The sequence below is a fragment of the Amblyraja radiata genome, chromosome 11, assembly GCF_010909765.2.
Source record: "Amblyraja radiata isolate CabotCenter1 chromosome 11, sAmbRad1.1.pri, whole genome shotgun sequence".
NCBI classification, from domain to species: Eukaryota; Metazoa; Chordata; class Chondrichthyes; order Rajiformes; family Rajidae; genus Amblyraja; species Amblyraja radiata.
In genome coordinates, this window is record NC_045966.1 from 9,303,019 (window position 1) to 9,324,653 (window position 21,635).

Here is a 21,635-nt window from a genome sequence, read left to right on the forward strand (position 1 = left end):
TTTTTCCGTAAATGTTGTGTTTTGCAATTGTATTAGTAATGGATAATTGTAGGCCCATTGATATGAGAATGTTGGTATTTGTGATGAGTAATGGAGTGTGTACTGACTTCAGACACTTGATATCAGATAGGTAGAGATTCTGTGCAGCATGATTAATTAAACGTTAACCAATTCACTGCATTCTTCATAATTATAATGGGATCATTACCAATCCAGTATAATATTACAATTTCCCACAGAACATGATATAAAATAGCAATAAAAATAATACCAGAAATACTCAAAGGTCAGGAAGCATCTGGGAAGAGTTCATTTTTCAGGTTAATGACCCATCGTCAGATCAATTTTTGTTCCATAGAAACATAGAAATTAGGTGCAGGAGTAGGCCATTCGGCCCTTCGAGCCTGCACCTCCATTCAATATGATCATGGCTGATCATCCAACTCAGTATCCTGTACCTGCCTTCTCTCCATACTTCCTTTAGCCACAAGAGCCACATCTAACTCCCTCTTAAATATAGCCAATGAACTGGCCTCAACTACCTTCTGTGGCAGAGAATTCCATAGATTCACCACTCTGTGTGAAAAATGTTTTTCTCATCTCGGTCCTAAAAGATTTCCCCCTTATCCTTAAACTGTGACCCCTTGTCCTTGTTCCACTCTTATAATACTGTTTAACAATAGTTAATGTTAAAAAATAACAAATATATTCCTGGAAACATGGTTGAAATTGTCACTGCACGCTTTAGCAATAACAACTATACTTCTGATTTATATGGTACTACAAGATTTTGGATAAAGTAGAAACACTGCTGGGAATTGAGTTGGAATGAGTTTTCACAAAATCAAAAGGAGAAATAGAAGTATATTGAGTGAGGAGTTATAAGACAAAACAACTGGCATTACTATAGTGATATTGATATCCCTTTGAAAACATCCAAAAACACTTTACAGCTGCTCAAGTATGAATGAATTGTAATCACTGTAGTAATGCAGGAAATCTCATAGGAAATTTATGCATTGGCTTCCACAAACACTGATAATCACCAGATAATTTGTCAGTTTGGAAATATGGATTGCTACACTTCCCTGAATCACTTTGCAATAGTGCCATGTAATTTTTTTTTTTTGGTCTATCTAAGAAATAAAACAGAACCCGAGATTAATGGTTCTTGTGAAGTAGCAATCTGTCAGTGGGGTGCTGGATTGTCGGCCTTGACTTTTAGCATGGGACTTCGGAATGGACTAAGAGGTACATAGGTGGAGTTGGGGTTAGACCACTGAGGGATTTTCAATACACAGATAAAATATTTTAAAGTGATGGACAGAAAAAGCTGGAGTAACTCAGGAAGTAACTGCAGAAGCTGGTTTAAACCGAAGACAGACCCATAAGCTGGAGTAACTCAGCGGTACAGACAGCATCTCTCGAGAGAAAGAATGGGTGACGTTTCGGGTCTGAAGAAAGGTCTCGACCCGAAACGCCACCCATTCCTTCTCTCCAGAGATGCTGCCTGTACCGCTGAGTTACTCCAGCTTATGGGTCTGTCTTCGGTTTAAACCAACTTCTGCAGTTCCTTCCTACACAGTTTAAAGTGAAGCATTGGGCATTGAACAGCTAATTACAGTAGAAAAAAGACGAGAGGAAACACTAGAAAATGGTGCATTAGTGAATACAACAAAAATTATACTTATTGGCTTAGGTATATTGAGAGAAATTAAGATATCCGATAGGAAATAAGGTAAGGAGAATCCCAAGACTATCTGTATAAAGAGCAATAGGGTAGCCAGGGAAGAGTGTGTCCCTTTGGGAACCAAAGGGATAATCAATGTGTGGATCTAAAAGATGTGGGGATGGATACTTCTCATCAACATTCATCGAAAAGAAAGGGTGGAAGATGGTGAGTTCAGAGAGGGGTATGCAGATAATCTGCAGCAGGTTTGAAATCTTCAGAAGCATAAGGGTTGATAAATCCCCAGGGCTGGAAGAGATCTAGCCAAGGTTGCTCTGGGGAAACGTGGGAGGAGATAACTGTGACCTTGATAGAGATTCTTGCATCTTCCATTAGTCACAGGTGAAATGCTGGAAGACTAAAGAATAGTTATTGTAATTATATTTAAGAAGGACAGCAGGGATAAGCCAGATAACTACAGGCCAGTGAACAATGCGTCAGTGGTAGGAAAATTATTGGAGACGGGATTTATATACATTTGGAAAGGCATATAGCATTCAGGGATAGTCAAAGTAGCCATGTTCAGGGGAGATCCTGCCTCGGAGGTGAGTGAGGCTCTGGTGGACCGAAGGCCAATTCCGTTCTGGGCAACTGCAAGACTCAAGGCATTTAACATTTAGCTGAAATCAGGACCATGCCAAATACCAAACATAAATAAACTTGCAATTGATTTACTAATGAACAGAATGAATGTTTTTAAAAACATGAAGACTGGTAGCCATGTGGAAGGGAGATGACAATTCATTTCCTGTGCATTGTTTCTCTTGCATTCCAATGTTTAAATGCTCCCAATGCTGAAATGAATACACATATATATTTAATGTTGTTATTGAGATGTTTAAAGCAATAATTTCTCTGATTGGATTAAAAAATGCATTTAAAACAAAAATTTGCAGTTTAAGAACACCAAAATGAAAAAGGGAGTGGAAACAATATTATTTTTCTAGTCCACATCGCACACTATTTCCCAGGGGCATGCATCAAGGGTGGGGATTGCCGCCAAGGGGTTCACTGTCCACTCCCCACCACCATCAATTGCCATCCAGTAACACTATCTATCATGGGAGTCTTGTTTGTGCATAGAAATTTCTATTCTTATATTGAAACAAACCAATCACCAGATACAGTAGCTTGCAGAGTGATGCACCTGCAGTTTACTAAATGAAAGCAAATTTCCTGTCAATTCTCATAGTATTTTATCTATGTAAATCTTTAATAATATGGTCAGGAGAAACTACATGACTTGAACATTTTAGCCGTGTCCTGATTTCTGTTAACTTATTGCAATAATTCCTCTCTGACGTACAAGACCTGTTTCTCATAAATATTTTTTGATTAATAATGTGGGCATGCGATGCTGATGAAGTGGCAGCAGCTGCCATGAACTAACACTCATCCTCCCCATTCACTGCATGCACTGGTTTCTGTAAGTTGCTGCCAAAGGCTGCTGCGTTTTGATTTCCCTTTCTTCCCTCTGCACAGGTCATTAAGTCAAGGCAGCACAAATTCCAATGTGCTGGATTCAGTGCAAGGTGGGGGTCATAAGAAGCGGGCGCGTCGCAGCTCGCTACTTAACGCTAAGAAACTTTATGAAGATGCACAAATGGCTCGGAAGGTTAAGCAGTATCTCTCAAACTTAAACGTGGAGACAAATGAGGAGAACATTCAATTAATGTCACTGCAATGTGAGCCTGCTTATGGCACATGTGAGTGAACTCCAGAGATGTTTATTGCGTTGAATTTTAAATGAAGCAGCATCCCTGCATTTTATTACATGAACATCATTTTAAGCAGAAGCAGTTTTTATCATTAGTGATATTAAACATTATTTTTGTTTGGGTAGCAGATGATACTGAAGGCCTTCAGAAGTAAATACAGAATAATTAGTGTCCATCATTTGGCCTTTGGATTTTTTTTAAATCAGCATTAACAAGCAAAGGTCATACGTATTAACAACAGTTTTTTTTCCCATCCTTTCCTGGATTTCATAACCTATTTTTGTCAGAATTTCACTTAGGGAATCAGTGGAACCAGGCCCATCGGCCCACCAAATGCATGCTGACCATCAATCACCCATACACTAGTTCTATGTTATCACATTTCGCATTAGAAATGGATAAAAGTGGCAATTTGCAAACGCCAATTAACCTACAAACCCGCACTTTTTTGAAATGTGGGAGAAAACCAGAGAAAAAACAAGTGGTCACAAGGAAAACGTACTAACTCCACACAAACAGCACCTGTAGTCAGGGTACAACCTGGGTCTCTGGTGCTGTGAGGCAACAGCTCTGCTGCTGTGCCACTGTGCTACCACAGTTAGCATTGATATTTGCCCAATTAGGTAATAATTTATTTGTAACCAATACAATCAATGTTAGCAATCTCACAAGAATCAAGTCAACTCTCCAGCTGATATATTCCCATTCATATGGCGACCAGAGTGCAATCCTTGGCTTACTTTCCATTCTCACTCAACTATAATATGGTGCTCTCTTGGTCGAGTTCTCCAGTTCAGCAAAGGTAGGGCTTAGCTTCACTAATTTACATGATTCACTTCCTAACCACCTACATTTACTGAACTAAGAGGAGAGCACATTTGACCTTTGACTGATGTCACCAAAGCAAAGTGCCAGTCATTATCAGCTTGCTATGTGTAAATGTACTGTCTTTGTTTCTTTTTGGACTTTAAGCCAAAAGAAGATACATTTTAAAAAAATGATCAGAGGTACATAACAGAGGGTATATTATATTGTATAATGATGCAGCATCACTATAGATAGGCTATAGAATGTATAATTGTAGAGGATTGAACCCTTTCCACAAGATGGTGCAGTATTCATCATGGAAGCTTATCAGTTTAGACTCAAATTAAAGATAGACACAAACTGCTGGAGTAACTCAGCTGGTCTGGCAGCATCTCTGGAATAAAAGGATAGGTAACGTTTCAGGTCGGGACCCTTCTTCAGACCAGCTGAGTTACTCCAGAACTTTGTGTCTATCTTTGGTATAAGCCAGCGTCTGCAGTTTTTTGTTTCTATATTTATTCTCAAAGTAAAATTGAAATCCCTGAAAGTTCTTGCTGTTTCTTATTCACGTCACCAAGTAGCTTGTCACAGATGGGAACTCTTGGGGGAATAGGAGTCAGATGCCTATTCAACCTCTCAGCTGCAGCAGGTGTATGGTTAGGATAAACAAGGTGAGGGAAAGAATGAATGTCAAAATATATTTAAATCAGCATTGATCTTGTTGCAAAATGCTGCACCATCTTTACTTTCAAAATTACAGATAGGACCTTAAAAGCTAAACTGCTAATTTCAGTGGTCTGATCTTTTATGTGATATAGGAAAATAATAAAAAAGAGATTGTTGCAATGTGCCAGTATTGTTAATTGCTGCCAAGTGTTGCAAGACCACACTGCCATCAGGTGGTTGTGGGAGCAATGGAGTGTTGAGTAATGAAAATAAATCAAATAGGTTAAATGGATTTTCATTGTGGAAAAAATATTAATTGTGGGAGAGTAATGGGAATAAATAATGGAAATTGTATATTTATTGATAACCAATGTACAACTGAGAATAAGCAACCTAGAGAACATGATACAAAACTTTAAAATACATTTAAGAGGCATTTTCTACCTACATAATCACTGATTTGAATTAAAAAAACACCAAGAAATGCTGTTGTACTCAAAACATTTATTAGTATAATTGGTTCAATTCGTAAATCAGCAGTAAGTAATTTTGAGTTAGGAATAAGAAGTATAATGGTTATACTGGGTTGTGGGCATTATATTAAAAAAATGTTATTTCCTGAAAACATTCTATTTTTCAGTACAGTTCAAGTAAAGATGCATTTTCTCTGAAATATCTGATTCTCATTTTGTGCATGAGATTAATTAACTTCAGTTACAAAATAATTAAAGACTAATTAACTTCAGTTGTAAATGCTAGATTTTTTTTAGGAGTCAATGACTGCTATTAATTAGTTTTGTTTTTGTAACAGTAAGCAAGAACCTTGGAGAGCGACGGTCCTATAAAAGCTCAGACATGTCCCCAGTGATTACGAGGTCATCTGGTCAACAAGGCAAGCACCAAGCACAGCAAAGAATGAGCCAAGCACTGCAAGTGCCAGCAGTAGCTTTGAGTAGTTCACGCAAGAAAGTCTCAGCCCCGGCATTTGGTAACTGTTTTATCCATTTCTAATGGAAATTGCTTGTTAAGAGTCAAGTGTTATATTGTTATATGTCCCAGATAGAACAATGAAATTCTTACTTGCACCAGCACAACTGAATATGTAAACATAGTACACTGTTAACAAAATAATAAACGAGAAAAAAATGTTCAGTGTGTATATATAGAAATACTCACATAAAATATATATATATATATATATAATGTAAGTATGTCTATATATATAATGTAAGTATGTCTATATATATATATTATATATATATATATATATATATAATGTAAGTATGTCTATATATATAATGTAAGTATGTCTATATATTATATATATATATATATATATATATATATACTCACACACACATATGTACACATAAAAAGCAAACAATTATAGTGCAATAATGGTCTATGTAATTCAGAGCTTATTTGAGGTTATTATTGATTTTCACCCTCATGATATTTTATTTACATTAATTTAAGTGACGTGGAATTTGCATTTACTTCCCCTTGCCTGATTGCCTTGAATCTACCCCCTTGAATCGCTGCAGTTCTTGAGGTGTCTGTATATCCATAAAGCTGTTGGGTAGAGATTGCCATGATTTTGATCCAACGATAGTGAAGGTGGTTGGAGGGGAGGCCTGTGCCCGTGATGGATCAGGCTGAGTCCATCACACTCTGTAACCACTTGTGTTCCTATGCATTGGATTTGCCATATCAGGTTCATGATGCAACCAGTCAGGATACTTTCAGCAGGCATCTGTAGATGCTTGTTAGACTATTTGGAGACATGTCGAATCACTTGAAACCTTTAAAAAAAAAAATATTAGGGAACTGGCCTGCCACCTTTGGGATTAATTACATTAAGAAATTGTCACTCAGATGATTTGCCTGGTCAGATCTAGTGCAGAATGAACAATAAAATGCAGACGTGTGAGATTTATGGTCAGATTCAGATATTTATAAGCTTAACACAACACACAGAAGCAGAGAGCTCAAAAGCAGGAAAGTTATGTTTAAAGCCTATAAAACACTGAGTACCAGCCAGGGCATTGTTTTCGGTTCTGGTGATCAAACTTTGGAAAGGATTTAAGATCCCAAGAGAAATTACAGAAACAGATGGTTCCAGTTTTGAGTGTTTTCTGTTACAAGATTAATGGAATAAACCAGAATGAAGCTGTTTTCGCTAGAGCATGGATCAAAGACTGGAAAGGACAGATTTAACATTTTGAATAAAAGGAGCTCACTCACTGTCAAGGTGGTGATAGAACCAGTCAGGGCTTTCAAAAAGGAATAAGATAGCATCGTAAATGACTTTCAGGTTGTACCGTAAGTAAGAGTGAATGGCACGATATTAATCATGTATAGTTATTTCGCTGACTGGTTAGAACGCAACAAAAGCATTTCACTGTACCTCAGCACACATGACAGTAAATGCAACTAAATAGAGGGGAATAGGGATGACCAAATTGCTGTTCTAGGAGCTGGCATGGACACGATGGGCCTAATGGCTGCCTCTGTACTGTAGTGTTTCTATGGTCTGTTCTGAAATAAACACAACCCTTTCATTCTTGGGTTCCAAATATAGACAATAGGTGCATGAGTAGGCCATTCGGCCCATCGAACCAGCACCATCATTTAATGTGATCTTGGCTGATCATCCCCAATTAGTACCCCGTTCCTGCCTTCTCCCCATATTCCCTGACTCCGCTATCTTTTAGAGCCCTATTTAGCTTCTGTTGAAAGTATCCAGAGAACCGGACTCCACCGTTCTCTGAGGCAGAGAATTCCACAGATTCACAACTCTCTGAGGAAAAAGTGTTTCCTCGTCTCCGTTCTAAATGGCTTACCCCTTATTCTTAAACTGTAGCCCCTGGTTCTGGATTCCCCCAACATTGCTAGAGGCAGGAACATGTTTCCTGCCTCTAGCATGTCCAAACCCTTAACAATCTTATATGTTTCAATAAGATTACCTCTCATCCTTCTAAACTCCAGAGTGTACAAGCCCAGCCGCTCCATTCTCTCAGCATTTGACACCCGCCATCCATTAACCTTATAAACCTACGCTGCACTCCCTCAATAGCAAGAATGGCCTACCTCAAATTAGGGGACCAAAACTGCACATAATACTCCAGGTGTGGTCTCACTAGGGCCTTGTACAACTGCAGAAGGACCTCTTTGCTCCTATACTCGACTCCTCTTGTTATAAAGGCCAACATGCCATTCGCTTTCTTCCCTGCCTGCTGTACCTGCATGCTTACTGTCATAGACTGATGTACAAGGACCCACAGATCCCGTTGTACTTCCCCTTTTCACAACTTGACGCCATTTAGATAGTAATCTGCCTTCCTGTTTTTGATACCAAAGTGGATAACCTCACATTTATCCACGTTAAACTTCATCTGCCATGCATCTGCCCACTCCCCCAACCTGTCCAAGTCACCCTGCATTCTCATAGCATCCTCCTCACAGTTCACACTGCCACCCAGTTTTGTGTCATCTGCAAATTTGCTAATGTTACTTTGAATCCCTTCAACCAAATCATTGATGTATATTGTAAATAGCTGCAGTCCCAGCACCGAGCCTTGCAGTACCCCACTAGTCACTGCCTGCCATTCTGAAAGGGACCCATTAATCCCTACTCTTTGTTTCCTGTCTGCCAACCAATTTTCTATCCATGTTAGCACTCTACCCTCAATACCATGTGCCCTAATTTTGCCCACTAATCTCCTATGTGGGACCTTATAAGCCTAATGTATTTTAAAATCCTGACTAAAATTCAGTGAGCTCTTTAATTTATTCCTCGTGCTTTGTTGCAGCATCATCTGCTCATTGAAACCAACCTGTAAACTAAAATGTTAAATTGCAGTGGCTAGGTGTTGTGCTGGGAACACGATTAGTTGCAGAGGTTGTGAAAATTAATGTGGGTAATGTAATAAAACATATTTTCACTGTATTTAATTTATAAAATGTAGAGCGTACTGAACCATTCGGCAAAGAATAGTGTTAGTTAACGTTGTCTCATGCCATTGAATTTTGCTGCACTGCTGCCCCAAGTGAACTAGAGCATACTGGAAAGGGACTATGCATGTGGATTCAAAGTCAAAAATTGGAAAAACCCAAATTTAATTTAGTTTAGAGATACAGTGTGGAAACAAGCCCTTCGGTCCACCTTGTGCACACCGACCAGCGATCCCCATACACTGAATCCCTCCAATCCTACACACTACCGACAATTTGTAACTTATACCGACAGCGCCCATAGTCAGGAGAACTGTTTTAGTGAAAGGACCCTTTGTCAGGCCTGAAGCAATAACATTGTTCTATCACAACAGTATGTTGCCTGACCTGCTGATTATTTATTGCATTTTGTTTTTAATTCAAATTTTCACCTGCAGTTTTTTTTGGTTGATTTTTCAAATGTAATCTGATTTATTTTATTTCCCTAGGTACCAATTCTCCGCAAGCCTTGAAGAAGTCTTTAGTCGTGTCCGATGAAGTACAAGCTGATCGAAGCAAGAAGAATACTGATGACACAGTGTCAACAGCATCATCACAACTCTCTTCCCCTCCCGCTTCTCCTCAAAACTCCCCACGAAAAGGTAACCTTCAGCCACGGAGCATAATTTTTACACCAGAAAACCACCAATGGCCAGTCTTATTTTACTAATTAAAAGAAATAAAAGTATGATAAAATGTTGATGATCTGCTAACCAACCATTCAGAAATCCTATTAGCCAGGGGATGTCTCCAATACTCCCTTTGAACTCACCGGGGTCCCCGTTCTTGTGTTCCCTTTCAACTCTTAAGATCATTGGACATTTTATTATATTACATTAGTGTGTAACATCAAAAAATAAAATTAAATGTGTATTAGTGTATTCATACACATTTAGTTCTTGTTTTTGACATTCCTCAGGCTTTACATTTTAGTTTTAATAACTTAATGTATTGTCACATGTACCGCGGTACAGTGAAAAGCTTTTGTTGCATACTAACCAATCAGTGGAAAGATAAAACATGATTACAGTCGAGCCATTCACAGTTTACAGATGCGTGGTAACGGAATAACGTTTGGTGCAAGATAAAGTCCAGTAAAGTCCAATCAAAGATACTACTAGTGTCTCCAATGAGAGAGGTAGCAGTTCAGGACTGCTCTCTAGCTGTGGTAGGATGGTTCAGTTGCCTGATAACAGCTGGGTAGAAACTGTCCCCAAGCTTTTCCAGCTCTTCCTCAATCAGTCTGAAAAGGATCCTGACCCAAAATGTTGCCTGTTCATTTTCTCCATGGATGCTTCCTGACCAACTGAGTTTCTCTAGCACTTTTTTTTTTGGACAGTAATGGTTTAGCTGATTTTTTTGTGAGCACCTTTACTTTCTATTAATGAGTTTCATATAAAGAGCATTACCATTAACTTTGAAGAATTGGATGAATTTGTAGCTTTACTTCAGCAGTATTGTTAGCAGAATTTGTTTCGGGTAATTTAGTATATGTGGGCACCTCTCGGTCAAAAGGCTAGTTAGTACCTTATGTCAAGGTTCATTTTGAATAATGACCACTCGCTCCAGGGATTAAATTTGTATTTATGGTTGTGGAATTATATTCCAGCAACATCTTCTGAAGAAGCGAAGACAACTATTCCGTGAAGCAGAAATTGAGAGACCTTTCATTAGAGTTTAAATATCAGATTCCATAGTCTCGATTAGATATTATTAAAATGTGGATTTCAAGACTAAGCTTCAAAGGAAGTAACTAAAAGTACCCAAGATATATCATGTTTATCATTTATATTTAACCACGGATAATACAGGATAATAAACCTTTGACTGAGACACACTAGATTTATGACAACTTGTGCCACAAGAAAGCAAAATGGCCTCAGATGTTTAGATATTTATGTTGCTGGATGAGTTATTTTAACATTTAAACATTTCCTCCCTTTTTCTACCAGGTGATATACCATTGTGGCCACAATGTTCAAGTCCACCAAATGTATCCACCTGCTCTTCTTCCCTTGCTAGTGAGGTCAGGCACAAGAGCACTGTGGCACATACCTGTGGAATAGGTGGTGTCTATTTGCAAAAGAAAATCCAGCAGATTACAGGCCTGACGGGCAGCGCAGTTGCGAGTGAGCCCGTAGGTGCTAGAAGCGAGAGAGAACAGGAATCAAAGAGTAGAAAGAGAATGAGGTCGCCCTTCAGGAGGTTCCGAGAAAGAAGCTCTTCCAGAGACAGGCAGGCTTCAGCAGACAGGAAGGAGGCAAAAGGAACTGCAGGACATGTACCAGGTGTTTCAGATAAAGGAGCTGCTCCGACCATAGGGACAATCCAAAAAGGCAGCAGCACCACCACCACTCGACCTTTTGAATGGTTGTACCCTAGGATGATGAGGAAGAAAAGAAGGAAAACTATATGAGCGTTTCTCCATCTTCTATGTATATTGGTTTGGCAGAATTAAAGGAAAAGGAAGGGACAGTTCAGACAAGACATTCCGAGATACACTGTATGTGATAGCGGATGGAACTGACTTCCGTGCGGCTGGTTCCAAAGGTAGAGCACTGTGTGCAGAGTACAAGGAAAGCAATGTGAATTTTTTATGTTTTTATATATATATTTGTTGTCCTAATAAGTTACTGTGGCTTCCCTTTTTCCATGTACTGTATTCCAGATTTGAGAAGGAATAATTTAATCTATTCCCAGATACCCACATCTGAAACTGGCAATTTGGAAGCATTTTGGTGATCTTCCTTCTAACTCTACCATCATTACAGAAAAGTTCCATGCCTCCATTTCCCATTGCCCTTTGGCTGAAATTGTGACCTTGAGTTTTATCCATCAAGAGTACAATCCCAGAATTGTCCCATTTTTTCTGGTAGACATTTCAGCCGTTTTACAGTCTCTGTTTAGCAAGATTACAGAAAAGCAGATTTCAAAATGCCAGTTTCAGACTGCTGGATAATTACAATGACGTTTTTTTTGCACTTGTAAGCTAACTCGAATGGAACTTTTTAAGGAACTGGATGTTTCTCTAAATTTGCCTGTTGTGTTACATACCTTGCGCATTTTATTGTGGTCCACCTAAATTAAATAGTACCTAGATGAATTGTCTGTGAAATAGACAATTCAATGAAATAATTGAAAGCAGGCGCCCACCACTCTCTGACTATAGCAACCAGGGGTAGACACGCATCGGAAGAAACTGCAGATATTGGTTCATACCAAGGATAGACACAAAATGATGGAGTAACTCAGCAGGACAGACAGCATCTCTGGAGAGAAGGATTGGGTGACTTTATGGGTCTCAAGAATGGTCTTGACCCGAAACGTCACCCATTCCCTCTCTTCAAGGGTCTAAGGGATAGAAACTCCTTGTCTTGCTTTTTATCTCTTTTCCTTTTGCACCAACCCAACCTCCACTAGTTCCTGGCTTAGGTGAAATGGCCATTTGGCACCCTGCTAGATTGATGCATTTATCCACTAAGACATCAGGGAAACAAGAGTGCTTCCAATTTAATACAATGCAATGTGCACTGGTACAGCTGTTTTTTTCCTAAATCCTAACGGGGTCGACGGTGATAACTTTCTACACAGTTTACCCATCGCTGAAAAGTTCAGTAATTCAGAGAGTGCTGCTCGATGTCCTGTACAAAACTTAAGTGCAATTTAGGATCAGGCATGGGTCATCATACCAATACTCTCTTCCAGCCATTTACACCAATCAATATTTCACAACTGTGGCAGAGCTTAATTTGTTGGTTATTTTTCTAGTTTTTATGCTTCTTAACAGATAATTTTATTTTTGAACTGTTTAATTGACAAGTGTTCACCCATCCTATCCTGTTTTGTCATTAAAAAAATCATTTTAGCAGAATTCTACGGCATTGAAAATGCATTGATGACATGCAGAAATCACTTAATTATTATATTTCTGGTATAAACACTATTGTCCTGTTGTACCTAGTGTAATTTGGATCTAGCCGATTGTAAAAGCCTTTAGGTACAACTTTTTTTTGTAGACTTCTGCCTTTAGACTTTATTTTACCACCTACTAAAATTGTTTCTGTGTAAATGTAAATACTGAACATTATAGTGGTATAAGAGGATTGTACAAACTTGAACATACTTCAGGTTCCTTCCTGGACCAGATAATTTAATTCATTGAAAAGTATTAAATCAACAATACATAATGCCTGCCTGTTGGAGTCATTAACTTCATATTACTTTTTTGGAATTTAATCCACACAGTTAAAGTGAATATTGGTTTTAAGAACACCTCTACCAACTCCTCCATGAGTTGACAATAGCCGTATCTGAGTTTGTGTTGGTTATAGATTCATAAAAAAACAGTTACAGGTTGAATGGGGGACACATTATTATGAAACGGGATTTGAGCAACATTGTTGGAATATGTTTTAGGTTTATTATTGTCACATGTACTGAGCTGCAGTGAACATTTGTACGTTCTCCCTGTGACCACGTGAGTTTCCTTCAGGTGCTCCGTTTTATTTTCACATTCCAAAGACATGCAGGTCTGTAGGTAGATTTACTTCTGTAAATTGACCTTGGTGTGTAGGATAGTATTGGTGTATGGGTGAAGGCTGGTCAGCGTGGAATCAGTGGGCCAAAGGGCCTAATTTCAGGCTGTAAACTAACGCTCTCTAAACTAAACTACCTACAGTGACAACAATAATCAGAAAATAAAATAATCTTTTGTTCTCTTACTGTCGAATGTTTTTCAAGTAATACCAAAATTATGTTTTGGCATAAATTTTGAGGAGGAATTTCTTTAGCCAGAGGGTGGTGAATCTGTGGAATTCTTTGCCACAGATGGCTGTGGAGGACAAGTCATTGAGTATTTTTAAAGCAAAGATCAATGTTCTTGATTAGTAAGATTGTCAAAGGGAGAAGGCAAGGGAATGGGACCGAGAGGAAAAGAAAGATCAGCCATGATTGAATGGCAGAGTAGACTCGATGGGCCGAATGGCCTAATTCTGCTCCTATGTCTTATGGTCTTAAATGCTCACAGGAATAAACATGCCATAATAGAATCAATATTGTACCAGCCAAAACCATTTTATATTTGGCACTGTCAACTATGTTAACCTTTCTGAAAAACAAGCAGATATGCTAAAAAGCATTTTTTGAACTCCTTGATATTTTTCATTACCCTTTCAATGTAGCTATTGAAAGACCAGCAATAACAGCTGGCTTTGCTTGCACCATCTATTCTGAAAAAGAATAAACTATGAAATATATCATGGATAACTGAAAAGTATTTTTCATGTCCCATCGCAGTGAAGAGTCCAACTCCAGATAGATGTGCAGAATCACTGCGTCCTTGCACCATCTGCCATTAGCTGGATTACAGAAGGAATTAGCATGAATCCCTATTTTTTTTATTGCATGTCGTCTTCTGTTGCTTTAACCCACAGCTTTTTTTCAAAGGTAGGAAATAGATTGTGAAATGATTGGTATAGTTATAAATAGCCAAAACAGGTGGATTAAGGTCAGAAAAGATGCAACAATTTCTAAAATCTGGAATATGACTAATACTATCTACTTTACGTAGTGCAGTATTAGTGCAGATGCTGGTTTAAACCGAAGATAGACACAAAAAGCTGGAGTAACTCAGCAGGACAGGCAACATTTCTGGAGAGAAGGAATGGATGACGTTTCGAGTCATAAGAAGGATCTCGACCCGAAATGTCACCCATTCCTTCTCTCCAGAGATGCTGCCTGTCCCGCTGAGTTAATCCAGCATTTTGTGACTATCTAGTTTGTGGTTTAACGCAGGCAGAATAGTGTAGAAAGCCTTTCTGCCCCAATAAGTGTATTGCTTATATCCTCATATTAAGTTTGAATAACTGGATTTCCTTAGTCTTGTTCAAAGAGCGTGGGGCCAACTTTGATTTTTTTTTTAAAGTCTCCAGAAACACAGCACAGAAATAGGACCATTGGCCCAATTTGCCTATTGCACTAGTCCCACCTGTCAGTATTTGGCCCATATGCATCTTCTATCCTTTTCTATCCATGTATGTGTCCAAATGTATTTTAAATGTTGTTATAGTATCAGCCTCAGCTATCTCTTCTGGCAGCTTATTCCAGATACCCACCTCCCTCAGTGTGGGAAAAATTTGTCCCTTGGATTCCTGTTAGATATTTCCCCTCTTGATTCCCCTACACTGGGTAAAAGACTCTGTGCATTCACCCTATCTATTCCCATCATGATCTTGTATAAGATCACACCCCATCCTCTTGGGTTCCAAGGAATATAATCCTAAACTGCCCAATCTCTCCCTATAGCTCAGACCCTCAAGTCCTGGAAACATCTTTGTAAATCTTCTGTGCACTCTTTCAAGCTTAGCAAGATCCTTCCTATAATAGGTGACCAATGCAAAACACAATACTCCAGATGCAGTCTAATCAGTGTTTTGTACATGCGTAACAACTTCTACATAGTACCCTGATGGTTGAAGGCCTACTTGACCACACTATCTACTTTATTGTCACATGTACCTGCACTCCTGGATACATTTGCTCTACAATACTTCCATGGGCTCTGCCATTCACTGTGTAGGTCCTCTCCCAGTTTGACTTTCATAAAAATGCAGCATCTCGCAGTTATCTGCATTAAACTCAATTGACCATTACTCAGCCCACTTGCTCAGCTGATCAAGATCCTGTTCTATGTTGTAATAAAAAAGAGAACGTGCCAAGAAATGCTTAACAGATCAGTCAGCATCTAGGGGACAAAAGCAGAATTAAGTACGTGGTATTTTGCATTGAACTGATGATGATGTTACTTTATTGTCACATGTACCTGTGTGGCACAGTGGTAGAATTGCTGCCTTACGGCACTTACAGCGCCAGAGACTCAGGTTTGATCCTGACTACGGGTGCTGTCTGTACAGAGTTTGTACGTTCTCCCCATGACCGCGTGGGCTTTCTCCGGCTTCCTCCCACACTCCAAAGACGTACAGGTTTGTCGGTTAATTGGCTTGGTGTAAGTGTAAACTGTCCCTAGTGTGTACAGGTGTTAATGTGCGGGGATCGCTGGTCAGCACAGACCTGGTGGGCCGAAGTGCCTGTTTCCGCTCTGTATCTCTAAACTAAACAACCTAGGTACAGTGAAATGCTTTGTTTTGCATGCAACCTGATAAAATCATATAGCAGACTTCACCTAGGCAGTACACAAGTGCTGCCACGTTTTGGCACCGACCAAGTCACAAGAGTTCACCAAACAGTTCCATCTACTGCCTGCCGCCACACACGGCATCAGGCATTCCTCCTATATCCCCCCCCCCCTCCGAGATCCCGCTAGCAGCCACAGGTTCATTTCATACTCCTAAGAATTTATTCTTCATCTCTCACTTGCCTCCCCTCCCAAAATGCAGTCCAGCTCTGTCTATCAGCCTAACGCCTGGGCTGACGTCCTGTTGAAATGGACTTTCACACAGAAGTGTACTTCAGTTTGAAACCTCCACAGCGTTTTGGAAATCCAGAATTCCAGGCTTTCTATTGAAACTTGCTCCTTCTTCAGCCTTGTTCTGAAAAACACATTCTTTCAACATCAGAGGCAATCCACACCTTATATAACTAGTTATTGGAGGTGACAACAAAAGCTTTTCACTGTACCCTGGTACACATTATAATATACTCAACTCAACCAGAGCTATTTGAATGTATTTTGCACACTAGTGCACAAATCTCTACCTGCACCATCTTATTACAAAGGTAATGTGATGGATACATTCACAGTCTACTACAAAAATGATTACAGTGTCAAACTACCATCTATAGAGCAAATGGGTGATTTTATTATTTTATTTTACATTTAGTGTTGGCTCCAATCACAAGAATCGACAATTTCTCCGACTCGAGTCACAGTGAGATTTCATCGCGCTCCAGCATTGTCAGCAACTGCTCTGTTGATTCCATGTGCATTGCTATGCAGGATGAAAGATATTTGCCGCCGTCCATCAGTTTCCCAGACGCGGCAGACCCAGCTGGTGGAAGGCGTATGCACCATGCAAGCAGGTCTGCACAACCAAACACAAGGTAAGGGCAAAGTAGCACTCCTCCGGGGGGGGGCTGAATTTTGGGCAATCTGTATTCCAATGAACCTTGGGTGATTTCGAGAGTCAAGAGTGTTTTACTGTTATATGTCCTGAAACGGAACAATGAAATTCTTATTTGCAGCAGCAGGTTTGTAAACATAGCATACAACAGATAATATAATAAACAAACAAAAAAATTCCAATAAATTAGAAAAAAAACAATATAGTGCAAAAGCCCAAAGTCCCTGGCACAACCCAGGAAGTTTGTAGTTTAAAGTTTAGTTGGATTCCGTTGTGTTCAATAGCCTGATGGTTGTTGGGTAGAAGCCGTTCCTGAAGCTGAATGTTATAGTTGTCAGACTCCCCTGCCTTCTTCTCGATGGCGGGATTAAAATGAGAGTGTTGTGGGCCCTTGATGATGCTGCCTGCTTTTTTTGAGACAGCACTCCTTCCATGGAGGGAGGTCAGTACCCGGGCAGTGTTCACCACTTTTTGTAATCTTTTTCGTTCCTGAGTGTTCGAGTCAATATACGTACACCTGTAGAAGTTGCATAATCAAAGATAAGATACGTCAACTTTTTTTTGGACACCAAAAATTGTGGGAGATACCTGTTGGTCTGAAAAGTGGATGAATGTGAGGAATTTATTAAGATGAAGGTATTAAGATAATAAAAAAATAATGATACCTTACAATTGTTTGTCTCAGGATGATGAGTTAGGTGACAATTAATTTTTTTTTTTTTTTAATTCTGGAAGGTTAATGGAGGATCACAGGTGACTCTATTATACTCAAACAAATGATAGCTGTCTCATTGTATGTTAGATCTCATCAGACATTTCTACTTGGATTGCGCTTTTATTAAGAAATTTTCATTGGGCTATCGGGTTTCTATATTACTGTGGCTTCACCCTCATGGAACTGCTTCAGAAGAATAGGCAAAACAATTTACTTTGTAAACCATCCTCTCCCAACATGAATCTCCTTCTTCCTTTGTCATTTTTCAAAATAAAACCTCTAGAATTGTCCCTATTTTGGGTAAACTCTATTTTGGATAACTTGATGCCTACACTCTCCATTTCAACATGACCAAACTTAATTTTAAGAAATAAAAACACATGCAAACCAGCCTCAACCACAACTCCCCCCCCCCCCCATTCCATCTATACTTCACGTTGTCTTGGGAACGCAGCCAATGTAATTAATCAAGGACCAATCACCCCAGTCATTTTCTCTACTCCCAAAAACTTGAAAGATACTGCCAAAGTAAATTCTTCTCTGCCATTATCAGACTCTTGGAACAAATGTCTCATGCTAAGGATGAATTCCCGATCTTCCAATCTACCTCGTTGCGGCCTAGGCTTTTTTTTTTAAATTGCGCTTTCTCTGAGGCACTAACACTACATTCTGATTCTGCCTATTTTCTCTTTTTCATTATCTGATAATAGACAATAGGTGCAGGTTTATGCCATTCGGCCCATTGAGCCAGCACCGCCATTCAATGTGATCATGGCTGATCATCCCCAATCAGTACCCCGTTCCTGCCTTCTCCCCATATCCCCTGACTCTGCTATTTTTAAGAGCCCTATCTAGCTCTCTCTTGAAAGCATCAAGAGAACCTGCCTCCACCGCCCTCTGAGGCAGAGAATTCCACACTCACAACTCTCTGTGAGAAAAAGTGTTCTCTTGTCTCCGTTCTAAATGGCTTATTCCTTATTCTTAAACTGAAGAGCTCGTGTGTGGTATGATTTGCCTGGTTAGCATGCAAACATTTTTTTTTGCTGTGCTAGTAGTTCTACTATAATGTGTTTCCATAGCATGAATTGGATATTATGCATTTGATGAATTAGGTAACTCGGTCAGTTAATTTCACTGCAGATGTACATTGAGGTTGACATTGACAAGCAGTTGCTTCAATTGATTTTTGTGCTAAGATATTCTATTTAATAGCCTTTAGTAACTTTAGCTTGCAGTAACAAAAATAAACTTAAAGCTATTAAAAAGATCTTTAGTTTTGAAAATACCGCACTGAAAAATTATATTTTTTAGTCTGAAATTCTCTCACCCTAATCTACTTTTCCCTGTTGTTTGTCTTATACACTTTTCTATAACAAGATGTTTCTTAGGAACGTAACAATCGCATTATAGCAGAACCATCTGTATATCTATACATGTGATAATAATAAACGAATACCAAATATACCTTATACCGTCAGAAAACCTTTTTGTAATGTTATTTTATGCAATATAAACCATATTCACGTTAAGTAACTTATAAGTACCTAGTTTATTTTATATTTTGTCTACTCCGCATTAGTAACAATGTTTATAGTCCTTGCACAAAGGTTCAATTAATAGTCTTATAGTCTAATTACTATAATTTACTCGCATGTAAGCACAGATGAGGAAAATATGTGAATGTTATGTCATTGAAGTACATTGTTATATTTGTTAAATTGTTCATTTCCAACCCATCGCGGTAGACGTAATTGTACAACATGACCACCATCACATCTGACATCTACACAAGATTATTGAGGACAGAATTATGATCATTTCATCACCGTTCTTCACAACATTACCTAAAACACACTGATATTAAATTGCAGTTTTGTGTAACTCGCTCTTCTGTACTTGGTATTAAAAATGGGTGTCAAATTTATGGTATTCCCCATATTTAAAATAATTAACGTTACAGTTGTATAACGATGGGAGTGAAAATCAGTGATTAGGGTGAGAATGGGTTTTTGAGAACAAGCAATGGCTTTGTATAACGTTCATTCTGAACAAAATCAGATGTAAATTGAATTTTCTTCATTCTGTGGCAATCTATACGATGTCAATTACGAAATACATATATCCAATATAGGTGACCTTTTGAAGAATAGGTAACAATGAAGTTTAAATAATCTTATTGAAAATACATCAAAGTGCAATTTTTAAATTCAGTGTTTTTCAACAAGGATCCAAGAACAAATTATTTATTTTACGCCATTTCATTGACATCGAGGTCAGACTTCTCCTTTGTCCTTGTTCCCTTCCCTCTTGCCCTTCCCTCATCGCTTGAATGAGGTGAACGTTTTTCTGAAAGTTTTGCGGATTCTTCAAAATAATTGGGGAATCGGGGTTTTATCCATCAGAGGTTAATCACCAACATGGCAAAAAATAAATTTAAAAATTGGTCATTCGTAATAGTGACACATTTGTTTTCCCCTTCAGTTCTTCTGTAATTTTAAGTACTGAAAAGCGAGGGTGCCTGGTTATGGATACAGCAGTTACATCTTCAAGTAATGACGAGTTGGCCCGCGAACACAATGATCACATCTCAATTGATGCAGCGGACAGTGGCCGTGGAAGCTGGACTTCATGCTCCAGCAACTCCCATGACAACATCCAGACTATCCAAACTCAGAAAAACTGGGACCTACTAAATGCTTCTAAATATACTCATACTTTAGATGGACCAATTGCAGAAATTGAACTGACAGAATCTCGGACCACAGGCTGTCACTTGTACTCTGGAAAACAGACTAAAAGCCCTAGTCCGATTCAGTCTAAAGACAGCATTGAATGTGTTCATTCCAGGGAAAGCTGGATGTCTTCAACAAATTCCCACTTGAACAAGTGTGAAACAGACTTTGGGACGGTAAACCGAGTGGGCTTGCATGAATCTCCAGCTGAAGCTCTCGGACGCAGTGAGAATGTTTCAAATTCTAAACCAAACATTGACTCCTCTTGCAAAGCAGTCACTTCAAGCACAGAAAAGGGTCTCATAGGTAAGAGAAATTGTGTATAAATATCTGACATTCATTATGAATTTTTATATAAATCTGTTATAAAGTGACAGCATTGGTTATTAATTTATTGCAATAATACTTTGTTAGGCTTCGAAGTATCTGATCATAAACGTACGAGTTCGAAATAGAACAGTGGAACACTTTACCCAGAGTAACGGAATCAAGAACCAGAGGACATAGTACTATCGCAACATTTAAGAAACATTTAGACAGGTCCATGGATAGGACAGGTTTAGAGGTATATGGGCCAAATGCAGGCAGGTGGGACTTGTGTAGATGCGACATGTTGGTAAGTTTGGCTGAAGGGCCTGTTTCCATGTTGTGACTCTATGACTCTATAGGTTTTAGGGGAAAGATTTAATAGAAACCTGAGGGTCAAATCTGTCACACAGAGGGTGGTGAGTATATGGATCGAGCTGTTTGAGGAGAGGTAGTTGAGGCAGGTACTATAATAAGTTTTAAAATAAATTTGTACAGGTACATATATAGGAAAGGTTTACAGGGATATGGGCCAAATGCAGGCAGGGGCGGGTAATGGGATACGCTTGGTGGATTAGTTGGGCAGCATGGACAAGTTGGGCCAAAGGCCCTGTTTCCGTGTGGCATGACTCCTTAACTCAATGGAGAAACATAATTGAGTTTGATTTTCCATTTGAAATTACCAGTTGTGATCCAAACTGGAATAAGGGCTGTCCCACTGCGGCGACCTAATCCGCGAGTTCAGAAGAGTTTTCCCTCGACTCATACTCGCAGCATGATCGACACGACGTCCTAGGAGGTCTTTGTAACTCTCCTTCATGCTCGAGAGTAGTCCCCACGTACTCGAGGCCTCAGCTAGGTCGTGGCGTATTTTTCAACATGCTGAAAAAT

At 39.1% G+C, this 21,635-nt stretch overlaps 1 protein-coding gene across 12 annotated transcripts in view; it reads left to right on the top strand.

Moving 5' to 3' along the window:
- Positions 1 to 21,635, top strand: part of rapgef6 (Rap guanine nucleotide exchange factor 6) — a 262,348-nt gene that overhangs the window by 233,805 nt on the left and 6,908 nt on the right. For 11 of the 12 annotated variants that reach the window (XM_033029271.1, XM_033029274.1, XM_033029275.1 and 8 more), the window contains 5 exons: positions 3,212 to 3,435; positions 5,732 to 5,908; positions 9,363 to 9,515; positions 16,752 to 16,971; positions 20,188 to 20,744. In XM_033029271.1, coding sequence (XP_032885162.1) covers positions 3,212 to 3,435; positions 5,732 to 5,908; positions 9,363 to 9,515; positions 16,752 to 16,971; positions 20,188 to 20,744 — 1,331 coding nt within the window. The remainder of the gene's footprint in view (positions 1 to 3,211; positions 3,436 to 5,731; positions 5,909 to 9,362; positions 9,516 to 16,751; positions 16,972 to 20,187; positions 20,745 to 21,635) is intronic. The other variant, XM_033029281.1, reaches the window with a different exon arrangement.